At 41.3% G+C, this 27,262-nt stretch overlaps 1 protein-coding gene across 8 annotated transcripts in view; it reads right to left on the reverse strand.

Moving 5' to 3' along the window:
- RAPGEF4 (Rap guanine nucleotide exchange factor 4) overlaps positions 1–27,262 on the reverse strand; it is a 209,822-nt gene that overhangs the window by 83,762 nt on the left and 98,798 nt on the right. For 6 of the 8 annotated variants that reach the window (XM_039494904.1, XM_039494905.1, XM_039494910.1 and 3 more), the window contains 2 exons: positions 16,398–16,470; positions 15,274–15,338 (listed from right to left, as the gene is read on the reverse strand). The exons of 1 other annotated variant lie outside the window; for it this stretch is intronic. In XM_039494904.1, coding sequence (XP_039350838.1) covers positions 15,274–15,338; positions 16,398–16,470 — 138 coding nt within the window. Of the gene's footprint in view, positions 1–15,273; positions 15,339–16,397; positions 16,471–18,774; positions 18,790–27,262 lie in introns of those variants that run through there. One more of the 8 variants, XM_039494908.1, reaches the window with a different exon arrangement.

A 27,262-nucleotide genomic window follows, 5' to 3' on the forward strand; every position in this document is an offset into this window, starting at 1 on the left:
CTATCCCAGATGTGAAGTTTAATTACTGCAATCTAAAACAACTTGAGTGAAAATACTGAATGCAGATGCAATATTTGCAACTAACTCATAAATCTAAAAATCATAATTCGTGTAACACTGCACTAAACAGTCCCTCTAATTACAAAGTGTGCTTGAGAGACTGTCATGAAGTAACATGATGCCTCATGGTGCAATACAACAATATTATCATGGAAAATGAGGTGTATAAATTGCCACAGATTCACAGACTTTCCAAGCAGTAATACATGTTGTCTGACCCCCAGGAGCTTACATTCTAAAATAGACAAGACAAACACACACACACACACACACGATGACAGTTCAAGGACAGAGTTTTATAAAGTGATTGCTGCTGAGAAACTAACAGACTCCTTTGTGATAGTGCTAATATTTAGAGATTCTAGCACAGTAACCTCTTTGTCCTTCCTTGGAATGTGCATGCGTATATTTGGACCATGAAGTTGTCATTATATTGTACCATTAGTCCCAGGAGTGTCAGAGATCTGTTGCTGAAACTTTCAAGTAAAAGATTAAAAACCCCACTTCTAGGGCAGACTTTTATGGTCTTGCCTACAATCGAGTTTTTGTGAAATTTCCCCACCAGTAATGTGGTATCAACACAGCTCTCCTAGCATCAGTAGTGGTTAGTGCAGACCATTCACCAATTTTTTTTATTATTATAATAATTTTTTTTTACCAGCGTGTTTCTAGACCTGCTCTGAACAGAGTTAGACAATCTAGGGTTGCCAACCCTCCAGGAATTAAAGATTAATATTTAAATAAAGTTTATGTCATGTGATGAAACTTCCAGAAATACATCCAGCCAAAATTAGCAACCCTAGACAACACAGAGGTAAAAACACCTTTGCCCAGATTTGAGCCAGTACTACAGCAACAATGGAAAAAAAACCTCACAAAAACCTGAATCTAGACACAGCCCAGAGATTGATACTATGCTGTTTAACCTGCTATTTAGCTGCAACTTGCAATGGTTTTGTCCTCTGGTGGTTAGAGCCCTGACAAAAGGATTTTCCATTACTAAAAGTCCTCCTTTAATTGAAGTGGACTTTTAGATCCACGAGTCCTTGCTTCAGATCCCAACACGAAGACAGTGATGAGGAATTTACTGCAGTTTTATCAGATTAAAGGGATAGATTTAATGGTGGTTTGCACTCCCATAAAGAGGCTGTAGGATTTAATGGACTAAGGGGCTTTCAGACGTTGCTACACAGAAAAACACATCAGAGAGTGGAAAGGGCTTTCTCCTTACTCTTCCTCAGACTAACACCTGGCTCATTAGCAGCTTCAAAGAGTGAGGAAAGACTAAACACCATTTTGTGATATGCAGTGGTTTATTCGAAGTTCAGTTTTGTTCTCACTCCTTTAAGCTGCTCCGTTCTCTCTTCCTTTCCAGTTATAATGTAAGGTAATGGTACATACTTGTTTGGGGATTGATTCTTCAATGGGTCAAGTGCTTCTTACAGCTTTGTACCATTGCTTTAAATTATAAAAACTCTGTTTCTGTGAGATGAAAACATGCATAGTACAGTAACCCCAAGTTAGTACTGTACTGTTGTACAGTAACTGGTTTTGGGAACATGACTTCTTCCTTTATCGCTTTTGTTCTGGAACCAAATGAATTGCTTTCACTTCTGTACTTGCAAACTCACGTACCTATGTGTATTTGTACTGCCTCACTAACTGATATCTTCAGTTTAATCTTCAATTCCCTGATGATGAAGCCCCAACACAGACATCAAACACATTAAGGCTCTCATGTCAAGCTTTCCTCTAGACAGAAACTTACAAAAAGAATAAATAATGAAGAAACCATAAATCTTTAAATACTTGAATAGCACTTTACCATCACTAGAAAGAATAGGCTAGAACGACATGTTCAACTGTGTCTAAGGCCTGGTCTACACTAAGGGGGGGGTCGAACTAAGGTACGCAAGTTCAGCTACGCGAATAGCGTAGCTGAACTCGGACTACCTTACTTTGAAGTACTCACCCGTCCAGACGCCGCGGGATCGAAGTCCGTGGCTCCCCCGTCGACTCCGCCACTGCCGTTCGCGGTGGTGGAGTTCCGGAGTCGACGGGAGCGCGTTCGGAGTTCGAACTATCGCGTCTAGATTAGACGCGATACATCGAACTCCGAGAAGTCGAATGCTACCCGCCGACCCGGATGGTAAGTATAGACGTACCCTAAGACATCTGACATTTCTGTCTAACATTTGTAACTTCTTATCAGAATTTTTCTCAAATATTCTTGGGGAGTTGGGCTGAGCCTTGTCCCACACTCATCCTACAGAGGTAGCTCCTGTCCTGAAGAGCTGGGCCCAGGCTTCCTGCTTGGCCCACTGGCACTCACTGCTCGCAGATTCGAAGGAGCTCACCAGAGCATCACTTGACATGCGTGTCCACACACAGGCGGGGCACTGCCCCTGGCACCACTGGATGTGGTGTCTCAGAAAGGGTACACTGTTACACATCACAACCAGGGCCGGCTCCAGGCACCAGCCCAGCAAGCAGGTGCTTGGGGCAGCCAACAGAGAGGAGTGGCACGTCCGGCTCTTCAGCGTCAATTTGTGGCAGGTCCCTCACTCCTTCTCAGAGCGAAGGACCTGCTGCTGAATTGCCGCCGAAGACTGAGGCGGCGGTGGTAGTGCTGCAGATCGCGATCACGGCTTTTTTTCTTCTTCTTCTTCTTCTTTTTGCTGCTTGGGGCGGCAAAAACCCTGGAGCCAGCCCTGATCACAACCCATAAAGACATGCACATATGCTCAATTTAGCTCTTGCAGTTGAAAGGCAGGAAAAGAGAGTGGGTGATTACAGTGAGGAAAAGGGTCGTTCTTCTCAAGGTTTATGCCTTCAGGCAAGTCAGGCATGCAAAAATAACACATTTCGAACTTAGATTTGAAACAGCAAAATGAGTTTCTTGAATCTTGTAATTATTCTCTCAAGTTTGGCAGAAAAATTGAATCGAGGATCTTAAAATCAGATTTCTTATAGTCAGTCATATAATCTCCCGCAGAGCATTTTGTCTACCTGTCTTACAAGTAATATCCTTGTATTATGGAATTTGTACTCCATAAAATCAAATGTCATCCTGAGCCAGTGAATAATGATTACACTGAGGTAATAACTGGTGAGACCCTTCTTCATCTATATATTGGCGACAAAGATTTGATGGATTAATAATTAAGGGTGGGGGGAAGGAAGCTGTGAAATGATTTTATTATTATTTTATTTATTTTTAATACCATAGTGCCTGTGCAACCTAGTCAAGGACCAGGACTCTATTTTCCTGTACAAACCCAGGACATAAAACACGAAAAAGAAATTATTTCTGTCTGTGACATTCATTTAAAACAATCATAGGCCGTGGGTAGGTAGGGCTAGAAGGTGCCTCCCTAAATCTGTTTTCTGAGCCACACTGCTGCCTACAAGCATGCCCAGATTGGCAGGTTGAAGCCCCACATCCAGCGGCACTAGGGCTAGGCAGGGGGAAAGGCAGTGCAGGGTGAGGGCCCTGCCTGTGCACTGGATTCCTGGCAGGTGGAGCTAGATTTTTCAGTCCTGGCAGGGGACACTGACTCCTGGGCAGCACTTGGAAAAGTCCCCTGGGATAGGGGAGAATCTTGGGAGAAGGGTGGGGATCTTGAGGAATGGGGTGGAGGGAGAAGGGGATTCCTAGGGAAGGCAGGAGATTTTGAGCTGATGGCGGGGAGGAAGGGGAGAAAGGAAGTCGCGGGGGAGATCCTGAGGTGATGGGTGGGAGGGGGGTGTTTATAAGAGCAGAGTTAGCAGCTTGGGGGCTCCAATGGAGCTGTGCTGCCAGGGAGCCAGGTGGAGGGCAGAGGCATCGGGCCTCCACACAGATGGCCCATCCTTCCAGTGGATCCCCATGGATTTTGGGATGGGTGTAGGGTTAAACCACATGCCACAGGGAGTGAAGGGGGTAAATTCTGCCAGCTCCTCAAGAAAACGAAACAAGGGAAACTTCATCAGCTAGCCATAGTTTACTGTTCTCTACATGGGTTTTTCCTGCATAGAGGACAATCTGGGGCTAAGTTCTTGCATTACAAAGGATGGTTTCTTTAGCTTAAATCACATTGTTAAACAGATGGGCAAATTTGGCTCTTATTTACACCAATGTGCTTCCAGAGTAATTCCACTGATTTCACTGGAGTTGTACCAAGGATGAATTTGCCCCATTGTATCTGAAAAGATCAATTGTGCGCAATGTATCCAGGCCAATGATTCCCAAACTGGAGAGGCAGGGGAGCACTTGCTGGTGGTCTGTACTAGGGTGCTGGTGCAGAAGCACCTAATTAGCACCTGCTACAGACCACCAGGGGAAACAGATTGGGGCTGACAGAAAAGGCCTGATGCCGGCCTGAGGATTGGCAACACCTGCCAACCTGACAAGCCAAGGACTATAAAGGCTGGGAGGGAGCCAGCTGGAGATGGGCAGCCAGGGAGAAGTCAGTCAGGGAGGGGGCTGGAGGCCTCCTAGCTGAAGGCTGACTCTGCCTGTAAGAAAGGTAACCAGACCTGTAAAGCTTGTATATAGATGGACACTGGTGGTGGGACAACGTTAAGTAAATAAAGACCCGGGTGTTGCACAACCCTGAGGCCTCTCCGACCCTTACTGTGGAGGGCAAACGGGCCCCAGGAAGAGGGGCGGGTCGTGGAACCGTTACATAGTCACATGATGTTGGCTCTTCTCATTTGCAGAAGACAGAAAAAAGAACAGATGAGAGAGGAAAGATAAAACAAAAAGCAAAAGAGGACAGTATGATTAGCTTTGTGCCAAATAGACAACATGCTTGTAGCACAATGACAGCTAAAATACATCTATACTTATTACTCTTTCATGTGTGAACTACTGTTGTCGCCACAGGGATGTTTCGCAATTGTGAATGGGAGAGGAGGTGGTTACAAGACAACCTCTCTGTTTGTGGCCCACACTATAAAAGCTTGGCCACCAGTTTTAGGTGCTTCTATTGCACCTTGCTATGGTGGCTGAAGGCACAGAAGAAAAATCAGACCAGTGATTCATTGCCAGGGCTTCCCAAAGTAGAAATGTAATTTGGACTAGGCTTTTAAATTAGTATATACACAAACACACCTATGCAGATTTAATTTTATTCTGATCTTGTTTGTAATTGTTGTGAGAAAATAAAAGTGAAGAAAATGGTATTTCACTTGGACCTGAGAAATGTGAAGTTCTTCCCTCCTCAGGAAAAAAGACCAGCCACCAAGAATGTTCTGTCAGCATCTCTCATCAGTCTTACTCTTGCTGTAGACTGCTCCATTGTTCCTGAGAAGTGCAACTGTGGTGGAAAGTCCTGATTGTAGAAGGAGAGGTGATCTTACTCATGGAAAGGTTTTTAAGATCAGGACTCTGATCTTGAACTAGATCAGGTATTTGATGAAGAGGCAAGTTAGTGACTATTAACATCCATGTTGGTTAGCTGACATGCTGTGGCATTCTGGACCAGCCAGAGTTTTTTCAACGCTTGTGTTCATTCCTGGTATAGCAATAATCAAGTAACAAACAATAATTAATCCTGCAAGTGTCAACAGGATGGAATACACTGGTCAGCTCGGTGTCTGTCACATTAGAACTTGGTCTCCTGGTGAGCTACAAAGAGTTGTTGTTCATGGCAGCCATCACTATTTGGGTCTCCAGGATCAGTGAGGAGTGCAGAAAGACCCCAAAGCCCCACACCTTTTTTGATGATCTGTCAGTTGAATTGGATGACAGGTGATGAAAGAATGTTATCTAGTTCTTAGAAGCACCTCTTTTCCCACCATCATCACGTTTTTCTTGCCTGGGTTCACTTTCAGCCAGATGCTTCTCATCCACATACTGACTTCACATATGTTTGGGGTCAAATGGCTTCTGCATTTGATTTTAAGGAAATATGTGTCATCTGCATACTGCTGACATATAAGTCCATGGTGTCTTTCAGTCTTCCCTATTGACTCTCTAACAATTTAGCTTACATAAGACAAGTTTATGTAAAACTGCAGCCTTTCTAATAATGTAGCTTATGTAAAGAGATCTGGCGACAGATAAAGACCTGCACATTTTTCAAGATGAAGTTTATTACTAATGTATAAAAATGGATTTGTCACAAACGCCTTCACACCTCACACCTCAGTATTTATTATCTCTCCCACCATATGCTGCCTCCAGTGTGACTCACTGCAAAGTGACTATACTCACTCACATAGTCTTTAAAACAGCCAAATTGCTACGGAATCTGATAATTACTGAACCCAAAGCATTTCCACATAGTGCAAAATGAAGAACTTAGACATCTAAGAAAATTATATTTTCATACATCGGATAATGGATGCCAAAATATTATAGCAGACACCAGAAAGAACTATTATAAAACATTATTTAGAAATCATTGTGTAAAGAGCATATGTAACAGTTTTAAAACAGAAAATACAAAACTATTACCTTTGCTATCCTATGCTGACAGTGTATAGGATAATAGATTTTGGCACACAGCTCAAGAAGGTTAGGACTTATAACAGGACATATACACTGTAGGTCACTTACACAAACCATGTAAATGAAAGCAGCAAAGAGTCCTGTGGCACCTTATAGACTAACAGACGTCTATAATGCTCCAATACGTCTGTTAGTCTATAAGGTGCCACAGGACTCTTTGCTGCTTTTACAGATCTAGATTAACATGGCTACCCCTCTGATACATGTACATGAAGAACACAAACATGCCTTAGGGAACTTTTAGTCCGCTCCAGCAGGGACTACACAGGCCATTTAGTGCAAACCACATTGGTACACTTTAGAATTAACACCTGTCTCGTGCGCATTGCCACACTAGGTAGACAAGACCATAGAAAATCAATTCACTCAAAACTACAACACATAAATTTAATTCAAGTGCCACACTGAGATCACCACTTTCCAAAAAAACTCTGTCATCACTTCTACAATCTTGCTACAATACTTCACACAGTCTCTTTTACTACAAACCCAGTATTTTACAGTAGTGCCAAAATTCTCCATAAGAATCCTGCTAGGAGTCAGACAAACCCCAGATTTGTTAACCTATTGGATACATTAAAAGATAAGCATTCTCCTCAGGCATTTGGGAATGGTAAATTGAGAGACAGTATAACCAGAGGTGGAATTACTGTGCTTATTACTACTGTGGTTATTATAGTAGACCAGCATAGCCATTACTGGTATGTCATATAGGCTGTTCAGTATTGTATCTGGCAAATTTTCGAGTTAGCTTTGCAAACAGTACATTTTACTTATTTTAAAGTGCCTAGAGCTACCAATAAGGGCTTAAAAACTAAAATAAATTAATATTAATTTGGTTGTTTATGTAGAAAATGCTATCATTTAAATGATTAATACTCAGATTATACTTTTTCTTTCTACTAAAAGTTCTTTTAGATATTTTTATCAAAAAGATCTAGGGCTGACAAAATACCAAATACTGCTTTTCCACCCATGCTACTCCAATTATTTGAATGGACCAAATTCTGTTCTCAATTACACCAACCTAGACCTTTGATCTAGCAAGGCACTTAAGCACATGCCTAACTTTTAGCAAGTTAGAAGTCATATAGGACAACAGCCAAAAAGCCAGAAATGCTATAATTTATTAAAGATATAATACAATTTTAAATGATTGACTATCAAATAAATCATGGAGGAAACAAAACAAAAAGATAACTTCCAAAGAGCTATATAAGCATATATTGTAAAGGTCTTGTTAAGAAAAATGTCCTCAAATAAACAAATTTTTGATAAAATTACACTCAGCAGGATTTGAATGCATTACCTTTGAAAGAAAAAGCAGACAGTTTAGCCATTACCTAATGTTAAGGGTATTTAAAGGTGTTACTTTGACCACCAGAGGGAGCCCATGTTGTTATTTCAGTATAGTAGAACTATATGCATGGGAACACATTAAAATATAACAGAGTTCAAAGTATACTTACAAGCTCATATCAAGATCTACATGCAAAAAGTCATGCCAATTACATCTAATTTATTGTGTATATAGATTATTCTGCAAAAGCAGTGAGAAGAAGAAAAATGAAGAATAGGAGCTTTCCTACATTTGGGATATATATTTTTCCACAAATAAGTCATATATTAAATTAATTTTCTATGCAATGTTAGAGGAATGTGTCAATATTACTGTCTGTGGTTAGAATTTATATTGTTAAGGGGTCCCACAGAAAAAATAATGTGATTATGTAATCAAAGCCCATAACATAATGCATACACACAAGGGGGGCTAATTAAAACTGCACATTCTGACATTGACTAACTTTTGAATGCTTGACTTTAAGGTTCTTTTAACATCGTTTTTTGGGTTTAATTTCCTAATTTAAAAAAAAAAAAACCAGAAATCCCAACATGAGAAACCATATTGAGCCCCAGCATAGGACACTAACAGGGTTGAGATCTTTAGGTCCGCAGCACAGATCTCTTCCACATGAGCTAACAGAGTAAATGATAGCAGTTGTAGCAGGATGTATCCTCTATGGGACCATCCCTAGAGGAGGATAAGACACATGCTTTGGCAGAGGATTTCACAGTTAATTGCTGACAGGAAAGGAATGCAAAGACTGAAGACTTCTGAGTTCAATTCCAGGTTCTGTAGGAGAGTGGTTAGAAACTCTATGCACCTAGCCTGGGTCTTTCTCTGCTCCTATCTACCCCTGCCATCCTGCCTTCTTCCCCCTACTGTCTTGGTCCTGCAACTCCCTCTTCCCCTGTCTCCATAACCCCTGGGAATAGTCAGCCAGTTTCCTCCTGCTCCTTCTCACTCCCTGGGTGACAGCAGGAAATGCACTGAGAGCACAGAAGTGACAGTCTTCCTCCTCTCAGTTCCAGTGCCTGGCTCACAGAGGCCCCTAGTGGCTGGGACAGGGGTGGCAAACCTGAGCCTGAGAAGGATCCAGAATTTACCACTGTACATTGCCAAAGAGCCACAGTAATAAGTCAGCAGCCCCCCCGTCAGCTCCCCCCCCCCGCCCCTGGCTCCCAACACCTCCCACCCACCAGCAGCCCTGCCAATGAGCGCCACCCACTCCCTCCCCACACCTCCCAATCACCTGTTTCATGGTATGCAGGAGGCTGGGGGGGGGGAGAGGATGGGGGAGGAGCGAGGGCATGGCAGGCTCGGGGAGGGGATGGGAAGGGGTGGAGTGGGAGCAGGGCCTGTGGCAGAATCAGGGAGTGAGCAGTGAGCACCCCCTGGCACATTGGAAAGTTGGCGCCTGTAGCTCCAGCCCTGGAGCCGGTGCCTATACAAGGAGCCGCATATTAACTTCTGAAGAGCAGCATGTGGCTCTGGAGCCACAAGTTGGTCACCCCTTAGCTGGGAGAAATAATTGCAGAGAAAAGCTTGTTCAGTTCCTGCAGCCCTGAGCTGGCATGCATGTGCAGAATGTGCCCAGTGCAGATGGGATCTTTGGAGAATTTAGCTGTCAAACTCTAACAAATCTCTCTAGCAAGCATGTGTGAACTGGGATTTTTCAGAGGCTTATATCTTGGGTGAAGTGTTATGGGGATGACAAAAGGTGCATCCCTGATGCCAGGGTGACACCCACTGCTAAATTTCAAGTCCCTGCATGGAGGCGCTAGAGCTTCTCCAGGAAAAGACTAAGCATTATTTTATTTTTTTTAACATGGATAAACAACATATTTTCCCCAACTTCATTCTCTGAAATGGCCAAACCAGTTTAGCTGAAACTTTCAGCCTCAGGCAGACCCCTGGCCTGGAATATTTCAACCCCAAAAGTTAAAGATTGGAAAAGTTATAAGCAACTGAAAATAGGGTCCTGTTGTATCAACCAAGCAAGGTACTAACAAACTTCAACAGGACTTTATTTTTAAAGTGGAAACCTCTTTACCAAGCTGCTGCTGCATCCTCTGTAACTCTCACTCAGCCTCCTCAACTCCTTCCCCCTCCTTCCTGTTTCCTGTCCTTTCAGATCCCAACAGCCAGTGCTCCCAGTTCTAATAATCACAAGCAACATCTAAACACCACGGGTCCCATGATGGAAAGTATCAGGCAACCTTAAATACAGGCCTGGCTCCCAGCTCTACCTGTACACAATCAGGACTCTCCTGTCTTATTATTCTTCTGTAACTTTTTCCAAAATGTATCTGAGATGATCATAGATTCTGTTATTTAGCCTAGAAATTTAAGCTCAACTACTAGACCAGTCATATCTAGGTTTAGTTCTATAAGACTTTTCAAAACTATTTCAAGAGACATTATCATACAATTATTAAACTTAACTAATCCAACAGAAAGCATTTATATTCTTTTTTCTAAGGTAAGAGAGTCTAGAATTGATTGTTTCCATTCCCCAAAATATAACTGATGACATTAACACAATCATTTCATATTATGTTTCAGTTATTTTATGCTCAGTTAAATTGTGTCTTTGTATTAAATGATGTGCACTAAAGTAACCCCAAATGCAAATTAATTCCTGTTTGGTATGAAAAAATCACTTTGCAGCTTTCTTCAGACAGAAACGCATTTTTGATCTATTTTAATTGAACCAGGAATACCAAATGCTCCCATATAGTGGGATACTTGGAAGGCATACATTAGAAGAAAAATCTTATGTTACTCATCAAAAAAGAAAAAGGTGACAAGAGAAAAAAATTAAGCTATGAACATACAGCTCAAATAATTAGATGGTGAATATGGAAAATCATCTATTCTAGAGCTATTAAAAGAATTAACATAAACTGAATAAGAGATGAATACATTTCATATTTAAAGAGTGGAATATATATTTAATTTGAAGCAAATGTATGAGCCATGTGAAAAGATTTGTGAATTATTTACATGCAAAAGTAAAACAAGCAAGTTCTATGAAAATAATAAAAACAAAAAATTTGGAAATATATCAGGATCCGTGCAGGATGTTTTCTTACAGAACATAGTATTTTAAAGAGCTTCCTTTAAACCTCATCCACCTCAGTGCTTGGCTGATCTCTGAAGGGTGCTCTAAACCAGTGATTCTCAACCAGGGGTCCGAGCCCTGCCACCCGGGGCTAAAGCCAAAGCCCGAGCAACTTAGCTTTGTGGGGGCCCCTGTAGTATGGGGCCCCAGGCAATTGCCCTGCTTGCTACCCCCTAGTGCCGGCCTTGGCTTTTATATGCAAAAAACGAGTTGTTGTGGCACAGGTGAGCCGTGGAGTTTTTATAGCATGTTGGGGGCCTCAGAAAGAAAAAGCTTGAGAACCTTGCTCTAAACTGCATCTACCACCAGCATCAAGGGCCATTCCAGTAGCCAAGGATAACTGTGGCATAAGGATACTCCGGACATGCGATTCAGCACGAACCTAGTAGCTATTCAAGTGGCTCTGCATTACACAAGGATTCATCTATACAGGGGGAATCCTTCTCTGGCTGCTAATGCTGGATTTAGGGCAACTTTGCATCCTGGATCAGTGCAAAGCTACCCCCCACACATCTGAGAATCTGGACCTGTAGGCATATTTTCCAGGTCAATCAAATCTTCAATTGATAGCAGGATATGAGAATGGTACAAGTTGTTCAGGTACTATAGTATTGGTATAATTCATAAATGCATATATAAATAAATCTGACATGCAGTAAACTAAACATTTGTGCATTTACACATTGTTTGGTGCACTTGCTTTTTCACTTCCGGTAAATAAAAAGAAGTACGAACTTGTGGCAAAGGCATAGAAGTAGTAGTCATGAACTATTCTGTTCTACATAGGTTCTTATACCACACTTATCACCATAGTATCTGAGCATCTTTCAGTAATGCACTAAGCAAAGTGACTAACATCTCATGTTTGTTCTCTCATCTCCCTGAAGAAGAATTGTATGTAAAGTGTTTTGTTTTGGAATGTTTTTAAATATATACGTATTGCTATATGTTTATGTCAGAAAAGTCAATATCAAAGAAAGGTTCCTTTCACTTAGAGAAGAAGGTGGTGTAATTTGTGATGGTCCTTGGTTCCTGGAGGAGTTCATCCCCAGTCTTGACTGGCCCCCAAGAAAGATCTGGGCCTTGCACACAGGAGCTTAACCCTCATTGCAGAAAGTTACATTGTGCCAGAGAAGTGAAATTGTCAACCACATTCTTCATCCCAGAGCTTTAGCTGATCTTTTAGATAACTTGGACCCAGGCCATTGAGCAACTTGAAGATAAGGGCTGAGACTCTGAACTTGACTTGACATTCTATGGGAAGCCAGTGTAGCATGCGGAGGACAGGTTTGATGCGTTCACAGTAGTCTGTGTTGCTGAGGAGAGTAGCTGCAGCATTCTGGACCGAGTGGAATTTCCTAAGAGCTTGTGATGGGGTACACAAACCCCACAATGGTAACAGAGGATTAATGAGCTGCTCTGGGCTTAGCCAGCCTCACCCTGCCACACCTGCAAGAGATGCACAGACTGGAGGAGGAGCTAAAAGGGAGCAGAACAGCTCACTTTCAAGCAGGCCAGGAAAGAGATTGGACCTGAGAAAAGAGCTGAGGGAAGACAGGGTCTCTCCCTGCAACAACTGCCCAAAGGTGCCTCCCTGAGGGAAGAGAGGCCCTGCTGGGGTTGCCAATTTTGGTTGGATATATTCCTGGAGAGTTCATCACATGACAATCTTTAATGAAAGATTAATCTTTAATTCCTGGAGACTCCAGGCTAATCCTGGAGGACTGGCAACCCTACCTGCTGCAGATACGCCCTGAGGGGGAGGCATTCCCTTCTCTCTTATATGGGCTCAGTGTTTGCATTAATTCCCCTTCTTTTGTTTATGGACTACCCCAGCAGGGGAGAGACTGAGAAGTGACCTGGCCCAGGGCAAAGCCACCAGACATGGCAGCTGCCACCCTGAGGAGGAGCCACCACACCACACATGGCCACAAGGAGGTGCAAGCGGTGAGCTGACCTCCTGGCACATCTCCTCGCCACAGACAGCAAACTCTGGACAATCCTGGGATGATAGGAAGTGGCTGAGGGAGGGCAGCCTTAAGGTTTCCCAGGTGTCAGACCTTTAATAGGCCTCATGGGGCCCTGAGCTGGAGTCTGGTGGAGTGGGAGGGCCTGGGCTCCCCTACCAAACCCGCCTCCACAGTATGAAGGGCCTAAGCCCAGACTATGAGGCAATGCTCCCCTTGAGCGAAGGCCATCATAGTGCTGAAGGCTTCATGATCAGGTATATTGTATTGCTGTAGGTCAACCAAGAGGTGACAAAGGTGTGGTCATCGTTTGCCAGGACGTGATGGTGTCTCCTAGTCAACTGGAGACAGTAGAAAGCATTACTCACAGATGCTGCCATGTGAAAGCTTAGCAGCAGTGAGGAATTCTCACCTTCCTCTGCAGCATGGGGCACGGGTCACTTGCTAGAGGATTCTCTGCAGCTTGAGGTCTTCAAACCGCAATTTGGGGACTTTGATAACTCAGACATAGGCTAGGGGGTTGTTATAGAAGTGGATGGGTGGGATTCTGTGGCCTGCATTGTGCAGGAGGTCAGACTAGATGATCATAATGGTCCCTTCTGACCTTAAAGTCTATGAGTCTATGAATCCAGGAGCATTCCTAAGGTACAGACTGAATTGACTAATTGTGAATGTGTACCTTCAACCAAAGGTGATTGCACCATTGCTGCAAACCTTCCAAATGCTTTCCTTTGCCCACCAGCATCACCTGTGTTCTGCTTGGGTTCAGTTTCAGCCAGTTGATATCATCCAAGAGCTGATCTCATCCAAGCACTGGGCCATCTGGGTAGTAGTCGTATGCCCATTTGTGGTGAAGGATAGGTAGAGCTGTGTGACATCTGCATACTTCTGGCACCTGAGTCCATATTTACCTAGTGGCTGCATGCAGATGTTGAATAGAACAGGAGAGAGCATCGATCCTTGTGGGATTCCACAAGCGAACTTCCGCTCTACTACTTCGCTTCAACTCTGCTACCGACTTCCTGTGTATCTCAAGTATGTCACCTAACCTCTCTGTGCCTGAGTTTCCTCATATGTAGAATGGAGATGATCATGCCTCACAGAGGTGTTGTGACCTTAATTCATTTTAGAAAGCTTTTAGAATGGAAGGTGCTATCAGAGTGCGTAGGATTACTATTATTAAGTTCATGGAAAAGTGTTCATTTTCAGCAGGATAAGGCTGGGTCAGGAAGTGTTATGCTGTTAGTGAATAACAGAGCGGAAAAAGGAACTGCGTATGCAGTAGTGTCTGTATGCTTAATAAAGGCTAAAAGACATGATTAAGAAAGGTTACTATCTCTGAGGAAGAGGGACAGGCAGACGTGGAAGTGAACAAGAACAAATGGTTTCCTTTTTCAATTAGTTATATTCACATTAATGAAATGGGCTAAAGTATTCTTTTGCTTTATCTGATGTGAAGAGATATTTTCTATTTCCACTTAAAAATTCTATTTTTTAAAGACATAATATAAATGCATCATTTTAAAATACTATGTCCAGAAAGAAAAACATCCAAGCAACATTATATATCCCTGTAACTCTCCCACCCCAGCCCCAGCAGGAACAGACCCCGCTACTATTATTTCTTCCTGCTATTGTGGTTATTTTAAACCCAGACAGCATGACTAATACATTATCATATGTGTGTTCCAATTGGTTAGTATGAAGGCAGAGAAGCACTTTTTGAAAGGGAATTGGGATTACGGCTATTCTGTGCCGATAACGTAAAATTCAGCCCTGTGTAAAGGGACAGTACAAGGGCTATGCATTACATAAAACCCACTTAAACCCTCAAAGTAGGTCTGAATTAGGACTATAATGGTGCCTTGGCTTGCATTGGCCCTCTTCACAGGGATGCATTTCACCCACACAGTCTTTCATCCCAGTGACTTTATTATAGAGACGAGCCCCAGATGTGAAGTTCTGATCCAGGCACAAGCTGTTGCCACTTTCAACAGTAGCTGAATATATTTGAGATAACAGACCTTTTTTTTCATGTCCTGGTCCTGAACCAGCAATGAGAGAGAGAAAAGTTCAGCCACTGCTCTTTGATCCTGCAAAGACTAAAGCCCAGTTGTAGCCTGGGATTTTCCATGTGCAATAAAGTTACACGTGTGTTTTAAGCCTTTGCAGGAACTGCGACCTTTTCCCCCCATCCCTTTTTATTGTTTTGCTGTTTTTCCAATTTAATACTATATTTATTCTTTTTTATTTTCAAAGTAGTGAAGGATGATGTGTGATTTACCTTATTACAGTTTTTAGATACTGGGCAAAGAGCATTACTAGACATATTCTCCTTGTCAGGCATCCCTAAAAGAAAACAGGGAATACATCAATACAGCATATTGTGCATTCTCTAAATACTAAAGCAACCATTCATGAAAGTAATAAAAAAAATTAGGAGGGTCTTAGCAGTTTGAATACATGTGCATTTACTTATGAGGTTTAGTAGTTAGTGTAAGTTTGATCCACATTATTCAGAAATGAAAAATGTACTTCCTACCTACGTATGAAGGCTGTAAAGATGAAATGCCCATTAAGAATAACAAATGTGTAAATTCTACATGTATCAGCAGGTTAAGCAGACCTCCCCCAATTTTAAGATTTCAAGACTGTACATGGGCATTTGGCTGGGCACACATAAAACACAGAAATTTTTGTGCCCAGGGATTACACTGCGTTTTAATATTTATAAACAAAAAGAGCACTGCCCATTACAACCTATTGTTCTATAAAACATAATATATAATATAACATTGGTATGTGTTTCTTTAGAAGAATGTTCTGTGTTAAGATGTCATATGAATCCCATGGAATGCAGCAATGAGCACTGCAGATACAACAAATATACCAAATGCATAAACGTACTGGCCAACATTAGCAGATTTGAGCAACTAAAGTTAGATATCCTACATCCATATTCAGGCACCTAAATAAACGTCCTTGATTTTCAGAAGTGCTGAGCATCTACAACTCCCAAAGACTTCATTTCAATTTAGATACCTAAGTGTGGATTTAGGTACCCAGACAGGCACACAAGTTTGGATGTGTTGCCCTCAGCACTTAACACAAAAACTGAATGCAGTCCTCAAATTGACTGGTGTGTAGTAGGTAATTGTTCCTTGCTATCCTCCACTTCTCACTGCTATCAGCTGAAAAACGGGTAGGTAAAAGAAAGAAAGTTGGGGCACACCATCCCCGCTCCTCCTCTTTTTTTTTTTTTTAAACATGGTGGACACTGACACTGCTTCCTGTCCACACTAAAAAAAGATCATGCATCACAATGCTTAAAGAGAACAAAACTCCAATATCTAAGGAGGAGGGACTTTTTTAAAACTGATTTCCAAATATATATATATATTTACTTACTGTCATTGTTAGAGCCACTTTCCATAACACCATAAGGAGGAGCCAGAAGTCCTGACATGTACTGTCGATATTTCTGTAAAACAGTGACAAATTCATTAAGATACAGATATACATTCCATTCCTTGGGTGAAGTGAAGTTTGAATTCATGAGGTGTGCTCTCTTGTGCTTCATATGCACCTGAGCTGTATATTAATGGCCAGTAAGAAATGTCCTATCATATCATAAAGCTATAATAAATGCCTTATCATTTAAACAATTGCTTGCTCTTTTGATCTATGTTCATTGCACTGGCTTTATCAAAAGTCATAATCCATTTCCACTCAGCCTCCCTTCCTGACCTACCCAGAGTGTATGATTTTGGGTTCCAGCATAAGTTGATATAATACACAGAAGTGTGACACATGAACATTTATGCAACTTTTTGTAAGGCTTGCTTGAAATTAAACCAAATTGAACAAGTTGTTTTATCTTAGAGGGAGGAGGGAAGGCCACTAATTAAGAACATAACATAAGAATGGCTATACTTGGTCAGACCAAAGGTCCATCTAACCCAGGAGTCGGCAACCTTTCAGAAGTGGTGTGCTGAGTCTTCATTTATTCACTCTAATTTAAGGTTTCGCGTGCCAGTAATACATTTTAACGTTTTTAGAAGCTCTCTTTCTATAAGTCTATAATATATAACTAAACTATTGTTGTATGTAAAGTAAATAAGGTTTTTTAAATGTTTAAGAATTTAAAATTAAATTAAAATGCAGAGCCCCCTGGACTGGTGGCCAGGACCTGGGCAGTGTGAGTGCCACTAAAAATCAGTTTGTGTGCCGCCTTCGGCATAAGTGCCATAGGTTGCCTAACCCTCATCTAACCAGTATCCTGTCTTCCAACCATGGCCGGTGCCAGATCATTCAGAGGGAGTGAACAGAACAAGGCAATATATCGAGTGATCCACCCATCATCCAGTCTCAGCTTGTAGCAGTCAGATGTTTAGAGACACCCAGAGCACAGGGTTGTGTCCCTGACCATCTTGGCCAACAACGGATCTATTCTCCATGAACCTATCTAATTCTTTTTTGAACTCAGTTATACTTTTGACCGTCACAACACCCCATCACAACGAGTTCCACAGGCTGACTGTGCATTGTGTGAAGAATTAATATGGTGTTCATCAGTAAGAATTTTTGTACTGCATATTATTACCTTGCCTACAGTTTCTAGGCTAGACACAGTTTAAAAGAGATCCCAACAAATTGTAAATTGAGGGTGACAATTCTGAATTATTTATTCCATCACATTAAATAAACATAGGTTTCCAAAACCACAAAAGCATAGTACACATTTTAATACACTGTTTCAATAGTTAAACTGCAGTAACAGTCTGAACTTTGGATTGATGAAAACAGTGTCCATTACATCACTGTAAGCGTTATAATCATAACGGGTGCACAGTAATTGATATTGTTCTTTAGTGAATATTGGTACAGCGTAGACATGATCAATAGCACTCAAGGCTTATGTAACCTGCTGTCTGGGATTTAAGTAACTCCCCACTAACCTGGGAAATAATATTATGGGAAACATTGTCCTATTTAATACAAAACCATATAGAGAATATCTATAGGCAGTTTTGTTTTCAATCATATAGTGCTGTCATTGCTTAAGGGTAAATGTTTGGAATTGGCAGGCAATCAGCTTATACCCAAGGGAATACTAACCCTAATTCACAGGGTAGGATGTATCTTGTAGCCTGGCTATATATGCACTGAGCTGAAGTTGAACAAAATAACTAGTTTAAATGCATGTAGGTTTCAACTAAGTATACATTAACGATTGAACCACAAAACTTTTTTCATAATACAGTTTTAATTTAAAAGGTTTATTCTTTGCCCTGTGGGACTGGCTTGATGGATTCGCTTTAAATATGCTGTCTGCTGGATTTTAATGGCTGCCTGAATTACCTTTTCAAAATTTCTTCTGTGTGGAATTGGATATAAAAATGCCATTAGTTCTGGTACTAAAGAATGAATGCCTTGTATTCTAAATGGGAACAAAAGCTACAAACTGTATATTCATCTTAATAACCCAACCCTATTTTTAGACAAATTTTACATACTAAAAGCTTAGTAATATTTTATTTAAACCTCATACATAAGCCACCTACAAACTATTGGGAGCAAAATATTTGCAATCATAAGTAAATATTCCTGGGGCTTTAGCCCTTAACAAAATCCTCCGCTCTTCCACATTGTGCATCTCTTCTGCATACCACACTCAGCTCTTGTTCTGTGAATGAAACTTCCAATGATATCACTAAGAGACCCACAGAGAGCAGCAGAGATTAGAATTTTGCCCTTAGTTTAAAAAAAAAAGTGCATTTCTCACCATCACATCATGTTCCTTGTCAACTGCAGCACTGTAGTTTGTTCTCTGGCTAATTATTTAATATGCTTCCTGACTTACACTGCTTATGAAAGGAAACAGGTAATATACGTCATTTCCAAAAATGATTTGGGACTAACTCAGTGAAAAAAACATAGAGAACTCTTAATGAACCACAGCCACATACACACAGACACTACTGCTGTCAGCAGGCATTCAACCTTCAGCACCAAAAGTGCAAGTTTTACACTTCTCTTTGCTGTGGGATGTAACTAGCCTGTATAATTGCTAGGGTCAGCCAAAAAGGGAGAGATGTAATCACACTCAAGCAACCAGTGATACCCAATACCACTGGGGGCTGATACGTTAGGGCTGCTGGAATCCCATGTGGCTTTCTGTGTTATAGAAACACACCATTATTTAAAACACAACCCCAGTTTTAAGTACTCCCAAACTTTGTAGATGGTCTCTAGCAGTATAACAGGTCGAATATTTCAGGCTCAGCTCAGATATTATTTTCTTAATTATTTGGGTTCACGATGCTTAAACTTTGGACTATCATTCACTATCTTCCTTGCTTATGTGCAGACATAGCCAAACGCAGCCCAGTGTTACACCAGAGGAAGCCAACACCAGCAAACAAGGCAAAAAGTCTGAAAGGCAGATAGTCAGATTTATGCCACTAGAAGACCCTCCCATTCCACTGGGGTGGGCCTGCTCAGGGGACCAGTACAGCAATGGGCATTGCTGGCCAGCAAGGCAGTAAAGCCAACATTACTGGGGAGGCACTGATTCACTGCCTCCCCTTAGAAATCTCTGCTCTAAACGACTTTAGGGGCCTCAGCAGAAACTAAAGCTGCCCTCCCCACTACAGCAGAAAGATTGAGAGAAGGCAGGCATCAGTATCATCAGTGCTTTCCTGTCAGAATAACCCTCCCACCTGGGGTGCAGGTTGCCACAAGGAGGTGCAATTCACGCCACTTTGTATTGGCTTTGGATGAATATGGCTCAACGTAACTAAAAAGGAGCCTTCCCACAGTCAAATTAATGCCAAAGGACATTCACTCGCAGAAAGGTTAGATTATTCCGTGCTGAGGAAGCGTGTGTGCTAAGGCTGCATAAAGATTCACAATATCCGGCTGAGTAATAGAGTCCCAAGCATGCCATCTTTCAAAGCTGAGATAATGAGGAAAATACAATATTCAATGCAAGACCTAGCTTGTTACTGCAGTGTCTGTAAATAAAAAGAAAATGTGATAAACAAAAGTGTTCTGCTTGGGAACATTTGCAATGATTCCACAGATTAAAAGAACCAAATATTTACATAAGATTTTTTAGAATGCATTCCGTTTGTGGTACGAGCCCTAAGAAAAAGTATCTTACAAAAGGCAAGAGTAGCTTTCAAATCACCAGCAGCCTGCTTATTACTAGGAGCCTTGAAAATCTGTAAAAACCAACATGACAGCAGGTTTTCAAGCTACACTCAGTGACCTATTCATCGTGTCTTCATTACACTTTCTAAATCTACCAATTTACAAACTCCGTGATGCAACGGTTTAAAGATTAGACCCTCCCTCCCTCCTCTGAGCAAATTCAGGACCCTGCAGATTAACATCAATAATAAAGTCACTAGTTTTTCTTACAGTTTTTAACCAGAGCACTTCTATAATGTCCATGCAGTTGAGAAAATTAAACCTGACGCTTTTATCTCCTGAAGCAAAGGAGAGTTTTAAAGTGCAAACATTAGGGGAAAACTAAGGAGGACAACATATTCTTCAGAATATGAGGGGGTGTGAGGGGGTATGATGCAGTGAATTTTCACATGCTTACAGTTTTTAAAGACACACACAAGCATGTTTTTCAGAGCATCCCCCACACACTGTTAGTTGGATCGTGTTCAGTGGTACTTGGCTGCTGGTCTCAAATTATGTTTTCATTATAACTAGATTTCCTTCCACAGCATTAACATAATTTGGCAAAGACTCTTACATAACAGCTTTTAAAAAGAGGTTTGTTTATTTTTAGTGCCAACATAAACTCTTTACGAGCCCATTCAACGCTACTAGGAAGGACAATGACTGTGAACTATTTGGGGATACCTGGAGGATAAAATGTGCTAAATTACCACCCATCCCTTCCCTTTTCTGTTGCAATCTCTGAAGCAAAGAATGGAAAGAACACATGGTAAGCAAAAGTCACCTATTTAGCACAAACATGACAAATACAATCATATGCTATTTAACGATGCGTCCAAGTATAAGATCCCCTCCATTGCTTTATAATATGTAAGGGGGAGCAGAGCCACAAAAATCCTGCGAACAGGGGTCATACTGATGGCAAATTCTCTGTCCCTTCCACAAGAACTATGAAAAAGCTCAGCTCTAAATCAACACAGGGGCATACATCACAGGGGAAAGGATGGAACTGGGGAACAGTCACCCTACATGGTATGTTCCTCTTTCCACTATGAGCCACACATTATTCACCAAAACAGGAACCATTACTGCAGCTTGGATTGACAAAAAGGGGGGAAATAACAGAGTTCAGGTAATGGATAGAAGCCAATGCCAATGCTGGCCAGCCCTGGAGAGTGGAGGATGCAGCAGAGAAGCAACTGTTCAAAATTGGCTTTCCTTACTTAGGTTGTTTCCTTGCAAGTGAGTGAGTGTGAGAATCGAACAGAGTCCATAGGTTCAGAAACAAAAGATCAAATCCCCAAATATGTATCTTTCTTAGTCTTTGAAATCTTCTCCAGATTTACAGAACACTCATTACTTTATACTAGTCAGCTATATTCAGGCTCTGCAGAGGTGAGCATCAGGAGCTAGTTACAATTCCTTAACATGGAGGGTCAATCTATGCCAGTGCTGCCCCGACTGGAGCACCCTAGCAATTGGTCTCAGCGGAGTGGAGCTCTGTGCTGGAGTTTGGTGGAACAGCTAGTCGCAGGAACTGGCTCCGCCAGCTTTATGTCAGTGGGAATTCCCTGTTGCCAATTTTCAAGCACAATCTGGTCCCTGAATGGCACAAAAGGGCCCGATCATATTCAAAGATCTAGCCCGAGTTGTCTATTTTCTTAATATGATAAATATTTGATCAGCACCGATGCCCTCAAAAACTGCTTCTTCTGAGCTTTGGTCATACTGCTTGTACCAGGCAAAACAAACAATTCAGGCTTATATGGCATGTTGCTATTTCCTGTGTTTATACGGAACCTGAATTTTCACCAAAATTATACTGAATGACGGAAAATAGTCAAACAAGCTGCATTAAGTCCCCCTTCTTACTACAACACCAAGTACAGATCATTCTTTTCAAAAACAAACTTTGACCATATGGCTAATATTCTTTGTGTCACTCTTCATTGGACTAAAGGCAGGCCTAAGTCTTGGATAAATGGCCTAACATTTCTGCATGTTATGTGATAACATTGCATTCATCAGCAGATTATGGTAAAGCTATTAGGCATTTTCTCACTTTCTATACTGTGCATGTTCCTAAAGAAAAACCATATGACACATTCACATTTGTACAATATTATGTTCTGAGACTTGCAGAAAACTCACTGGCATGATTCTGATTTAAGATATTGCCTGCTCAGTATATTAGGGTAATTAGTAAGTGTAAATGCAAGCTCAAATAGAAAAAAAAACAACCCCACACTGCAAGTCAATGCCACTTAATTGAATGTCATAAAAAGGACTTGCCCAAGGGCTATTTATTATTGGAAAGTAAATCCTTGACCGAGGTTGCAGTGATATCATTACTACTACTGCCATAACTGACTCAGATGTTAACCCAATCTACATGGGAGTGATAAGCACCTGAAAAAACTATTCAGATGAGGGCAAACTTTCAGGAAGTGAAGCAACTCAGGTTCCTCAGCATCAATGGTCCAAAACTTCACCAACTGATTAAGCAATTTAGACTTTATTTAAAAATTGATCTTTACAGCAAAATTGACTCCAGAACAAAAAACTGTTCACACCACACGCTCCATGCTCCATTAAACGGGGCTTCAAGACAGTGGCAAAGGAAGTAACCCAGGCATGTAAGAAATGAACAGGGATTTTTGTGTAGATTTTACTCTAAAATGTGCTTTTGAAAAATATCTGTCTGAATTTAATTTTTCTCACATCTCCAAAGAGGGGGATTAATCTGTGTCATTCCATTACTTATAGATGTGTATTGAACAGCATGCATCCTAGCAGAAATCCAATTGGCTGATGTAAATTGCATCTCCTGGTAGTATCCATGTGACTTACAGTCAAGAGAACCTAATGAAAATAGTCTGAACTTTGTTCACAAATACAAAGCAGCTATTGGATGGTAATACAATAAGACAGAATAATGTAAAATACTTATTGTATCACCACACTGCATATCACAGTACTCAATGTTTAGACACGAGTTATGGAGCGCATACACTGTACTATGGGATAATTTTTATCTCAGTACAAAAGGAAGTACATAAACTACATACATACATGATTTGTGTTGGACAGTGCTTTAAAATCTATTATATATTCCTAAATACTACCATATATACCATGCAGCCAATATAATGAAATTCAAGTATTTTCTAAAATAATTTAAAAAAATTAGAAAGGAAAATGGAGACTACATTAAATGAAAATAATAAGGCAACAAGTAAAGATTAAACATATTTTTCCTGAAATGCAGAAAGAGAATGAATAAAAAGTGATACTAAAATGTTTTATTGGACAGGTACAAAGCAGACATCTTTGTATTCAAACGTTCTCTAAATATATCAGCGCTACTCACAAATCCTCACGGCCAAAAGTCAGTTTATTTCTGATCCCAGAATTAACCCAATTAATGGCTGCTACTCTGAAAGCAGTACATATTGTACCATGTACACACAAAATTAATCTTGCACATTTTTCCTTGTTTATTTACCACTTTTCAAAATGTTTTCAGCTTAGTTCTAATCAAATTCGCTTTAGCGTTTATTTCACTTCTGTGTCTTGGAGGCATATTTTTTCTGCCACATTCCTGCTTACATCAATTTACTGTGCTTGAAAAACTTTGTGTGCAGTATTTGCTCGATCACAGAATCTCCTTGAGTTTAAGTCAAGAAGAAAAATGTGCCCAGTTCATTGAAATCATACCAAATAAGAGACGTCGCTAAGAGATATAAATTCTAGATAAAAGTGCACTGTAAAAAAATCAGCTCCCGGGGAAATTAATGCATAAGTAATGATTAAACAAATTACTCAGCTCTATTCTACTACATCTAATTTAAATATAGAAATGACATCATGCAGCTCTCTGGTTCTAAACTCAGCATGTTTAATTCTGTTTCCTAGAGGAATCCACTTAGTAAATGGATGAGGGGAGATTGTGCATGCTCAAATGAGGGCAGAAAAAAATATATATAAAGGAAAACAAATGACCCATCTGCAACATGTATTCTTTCACTACACTTCTAAAATTGTGACATAAATCATTTATTTATACTAAGTAAGTTACAACTAAATATCTTTAAAGTGAAGTTCAAGTAGAAAGTACCAGAAAAAAGAACATTATGGGATTCCAAATATATTCTCTCTCAATGATCTCCATACTGAATTTGTTCAGTAGACAAATCAGATGATGATTTCTCTAAGTGTCCTGGCTGCAATCTTAACCCAGTATCTGAAAATCAAGCTGTGTTCTTTCTGCCCCTTCTATTATAACTTGTAAAGATTCTGCAAATCACAGCTTAGCTGGAAATGTTCTGAATGATGCATGCAGCAGAACAGTATCTATCTCCCTCTTCAAGCTGTTCTTGAGTGCTAACAATTGTAAAACTATGTTTTTAACAGTGAAGTCGACAGATATGACTTGAAAACACACACAGAGCAGAACTATTGAGTCAAAGTGCTGTTTTAACATAACCGTTTTTCTGACAATGGTCTTCCTTTCAGTTCCATGCACAGCACTAACTCAGCAGAACACTTTAGTTCTCACCAAGTCTGACAACATTGCCAGGGTCCAATTCTCACAGGGACGAGCTATTCTGGAACAATTTCCTCAATTTGTTGGCTATAAAAGGGTTCCTTTCGACATTAGGCAGGTGCAGTTCCTTTTTCCACATGTATTGCTTTAATAATGAGAGTACTGAAGAAGTGCTCTTACAGGTCAGTTTGATGTGGGTGGGTAGCCTGTAAGAAGGTGCAGAGACTCTTGTGAGAAGCTAACAAATAGGTGGATGAGGCCAGGGGCACCCCCAGAAATTTTTCACATGGTATGTACCACCAATCCCTGTGGAGCTATCTCTGCTGCAGCTGCTGGCCCCAGTGCCTTGCCCACCAAGTCTGTGCCAGCCTCAGCCCCATCCCCCGCCCCTGTTCAGCCTGGCCTGCCCAGGTGCAGTGTCACTCCCCATCCCAGAGAGGGGACATGGGCTGCTGGAAGGTGGGGAGAGGTTGGGTAGGCCTCCAAGGGAGAGCGAGGGGGCCCTGTTGTCGAAGCTGGCTCCATGGCAGTGGCAAGGAGGAACAGCATTGGCTGCCCCACCGCCACTCAGGTTTGGCCCCACCGGCTCTCCAGCATTACACACAGCGGGGTTAAAACCGAGTGAGTGGTGCTGCAATCTAGTGCACAGCGGTTGCAGTGCCACTTGGGTTTGCCAAATGTGAGTGGCGCTGCTGCCCCTGTGCACCAGGTTGCAATGCCACTCACTTAGCTTTGGCTCTGCCAACAACACCGGTCATGATGGAGGGCCAGCAGGGCCAAACCTGAACGTGGGACAACCAGCCCCGCTCCTCCTCACCACACCCAATGGTACACACTATACATAACATGCATATGGCTACAGCTGCCACTAGATGAGGCTGGCATTTGTCAGGTCCTGACAAACATCTATGGGCTGCCTTCTACTCTACATCTAACACACGGAGCCCCTCTCTGAACTGATCCATCTGTCCCTTCCTGGAGCAGATCCTCAGCTGGTGTAATGTGTCACAGGCAATGGGCCTGTGGCAATTTACATCACTTGAGGATCTGCCCCTCTATCTACTCCTCCTCCATATTACTGTTCTTCTGAGACACCTATAAGAAATCAGCCCATTAATTATGGATAAGATGAAGGACAGATGGGGATACAGCTGGCATTATATGAAAATACACAATTTTAAAAATCAAGTATGTATTTTCACATAAAAATTATATATATTTGATCATATCCTGTCTCCTCTACAACCATATGCCATTTGCAACCTTAGATTTAGATCAGGGACTATGGTTGTGTGTACATGTACAGTGGCTAGCACAATGGAGCCCTATCCCTGCCTGGTGCTCCTAGGTACTATGGTACTATAAATATAGTAAATATGTTATTGTTATATTTCATAACAGTTGTTGGGTAAATCCTACTCTGTATTAATGTTCATATTCTTCTGTATCCATCAAGGTAGCAATGGAGTATAGGATCTGGTCCACTTCAAGATCCCAGTGGCATGGATAAAGTTATGCAAGAAAAATTTATATTGCTCTTTTTTCAATAGTAGTAATGTTGACTAGGGTAGATTAAGACTGAGTAGCCTACATATGTCCCCCTTGACCTGGCTCCCCAAATGTATATTGGTACCAGCAGCTGGGGAAATAAAAGACAACAGCTGATTTGCCACCTACGTGAGCATACTGTGTTGAGTTATGCCAATTTCTGGAAGAATGACCACAGCTTGATCACATGACTCTCTAAAATATAACCACTGCAGCACAGTAAAGAGACCTACCTCTTCATCCAACTTTAACAACCATCATGCCCAAGGTACATTACATAACCTATATCTCATTGTGACACTGACTCCGTTCCTCGACCTTGACAAGTCACTTAACACCTCTGCCTCTGTTTGCCTCACCTGTATAAAAGGGAGTGGGAAAGCACTCATCAACATACCTACCAGGGGCATTTTGTTTGTAAAGCATTCTGAAAACACTGCAAGTATTATTATCGTAACGTGCCCAACTGTTTCTGATTTCCTCACATGCGTAGCATGTAAAGAAGGGAATAATGCGTATTGGAGAGGTTCATAACATTCTCTGAACCAAACTCTTGTTCCACCACGACAATGTTCTCTTCCAAATGTGTTAGGATGATATACATTAATAGGCCTGTGCTTGAATGTTATGAAAAAGAGGGTGATTTGAACAAAAGTGAGCGGTAATCAAGTACAAGTTATTTATATAAAGAATCCAGTGAAAGTTGTGCTGAAGTGGAAGGTATAAGTTGTGCTCTTATAGAGTGAAATTCTATAGAGTCAGCACAAGGTCTAGGCAGCACTTAAATCCTAAAAATAGGACTTCAGTAGGATGTAAATGGTGCATAGGGGTCTCACGAGAGCCCTAGAGATCAACAGAGTGAGCTGATGTGTAATATTGGTGTCCATATTTACAACTCCCAAACAGGGAAATGTTCTTCAACAAGCTTGTTTTCAGCTGGAAGAAAACTATGCATTAAATCCTAGCATCATTGAAATCAATG

This window comes from Mauremys reevesii, linkage group 11, assembly GCF_016161935.1.
Source record: "Mauremys reevesii isolate NIE-2019 linkage group 11, ASM1616193v1, whole genome shotgun sequence".
Classification (NCBI taxonomy): domain Eukaryota; kingdom Metazoa; phylum Chordata; order Testudines; family Geoemydidae; genus Mauremys; species Mauremys reevesii.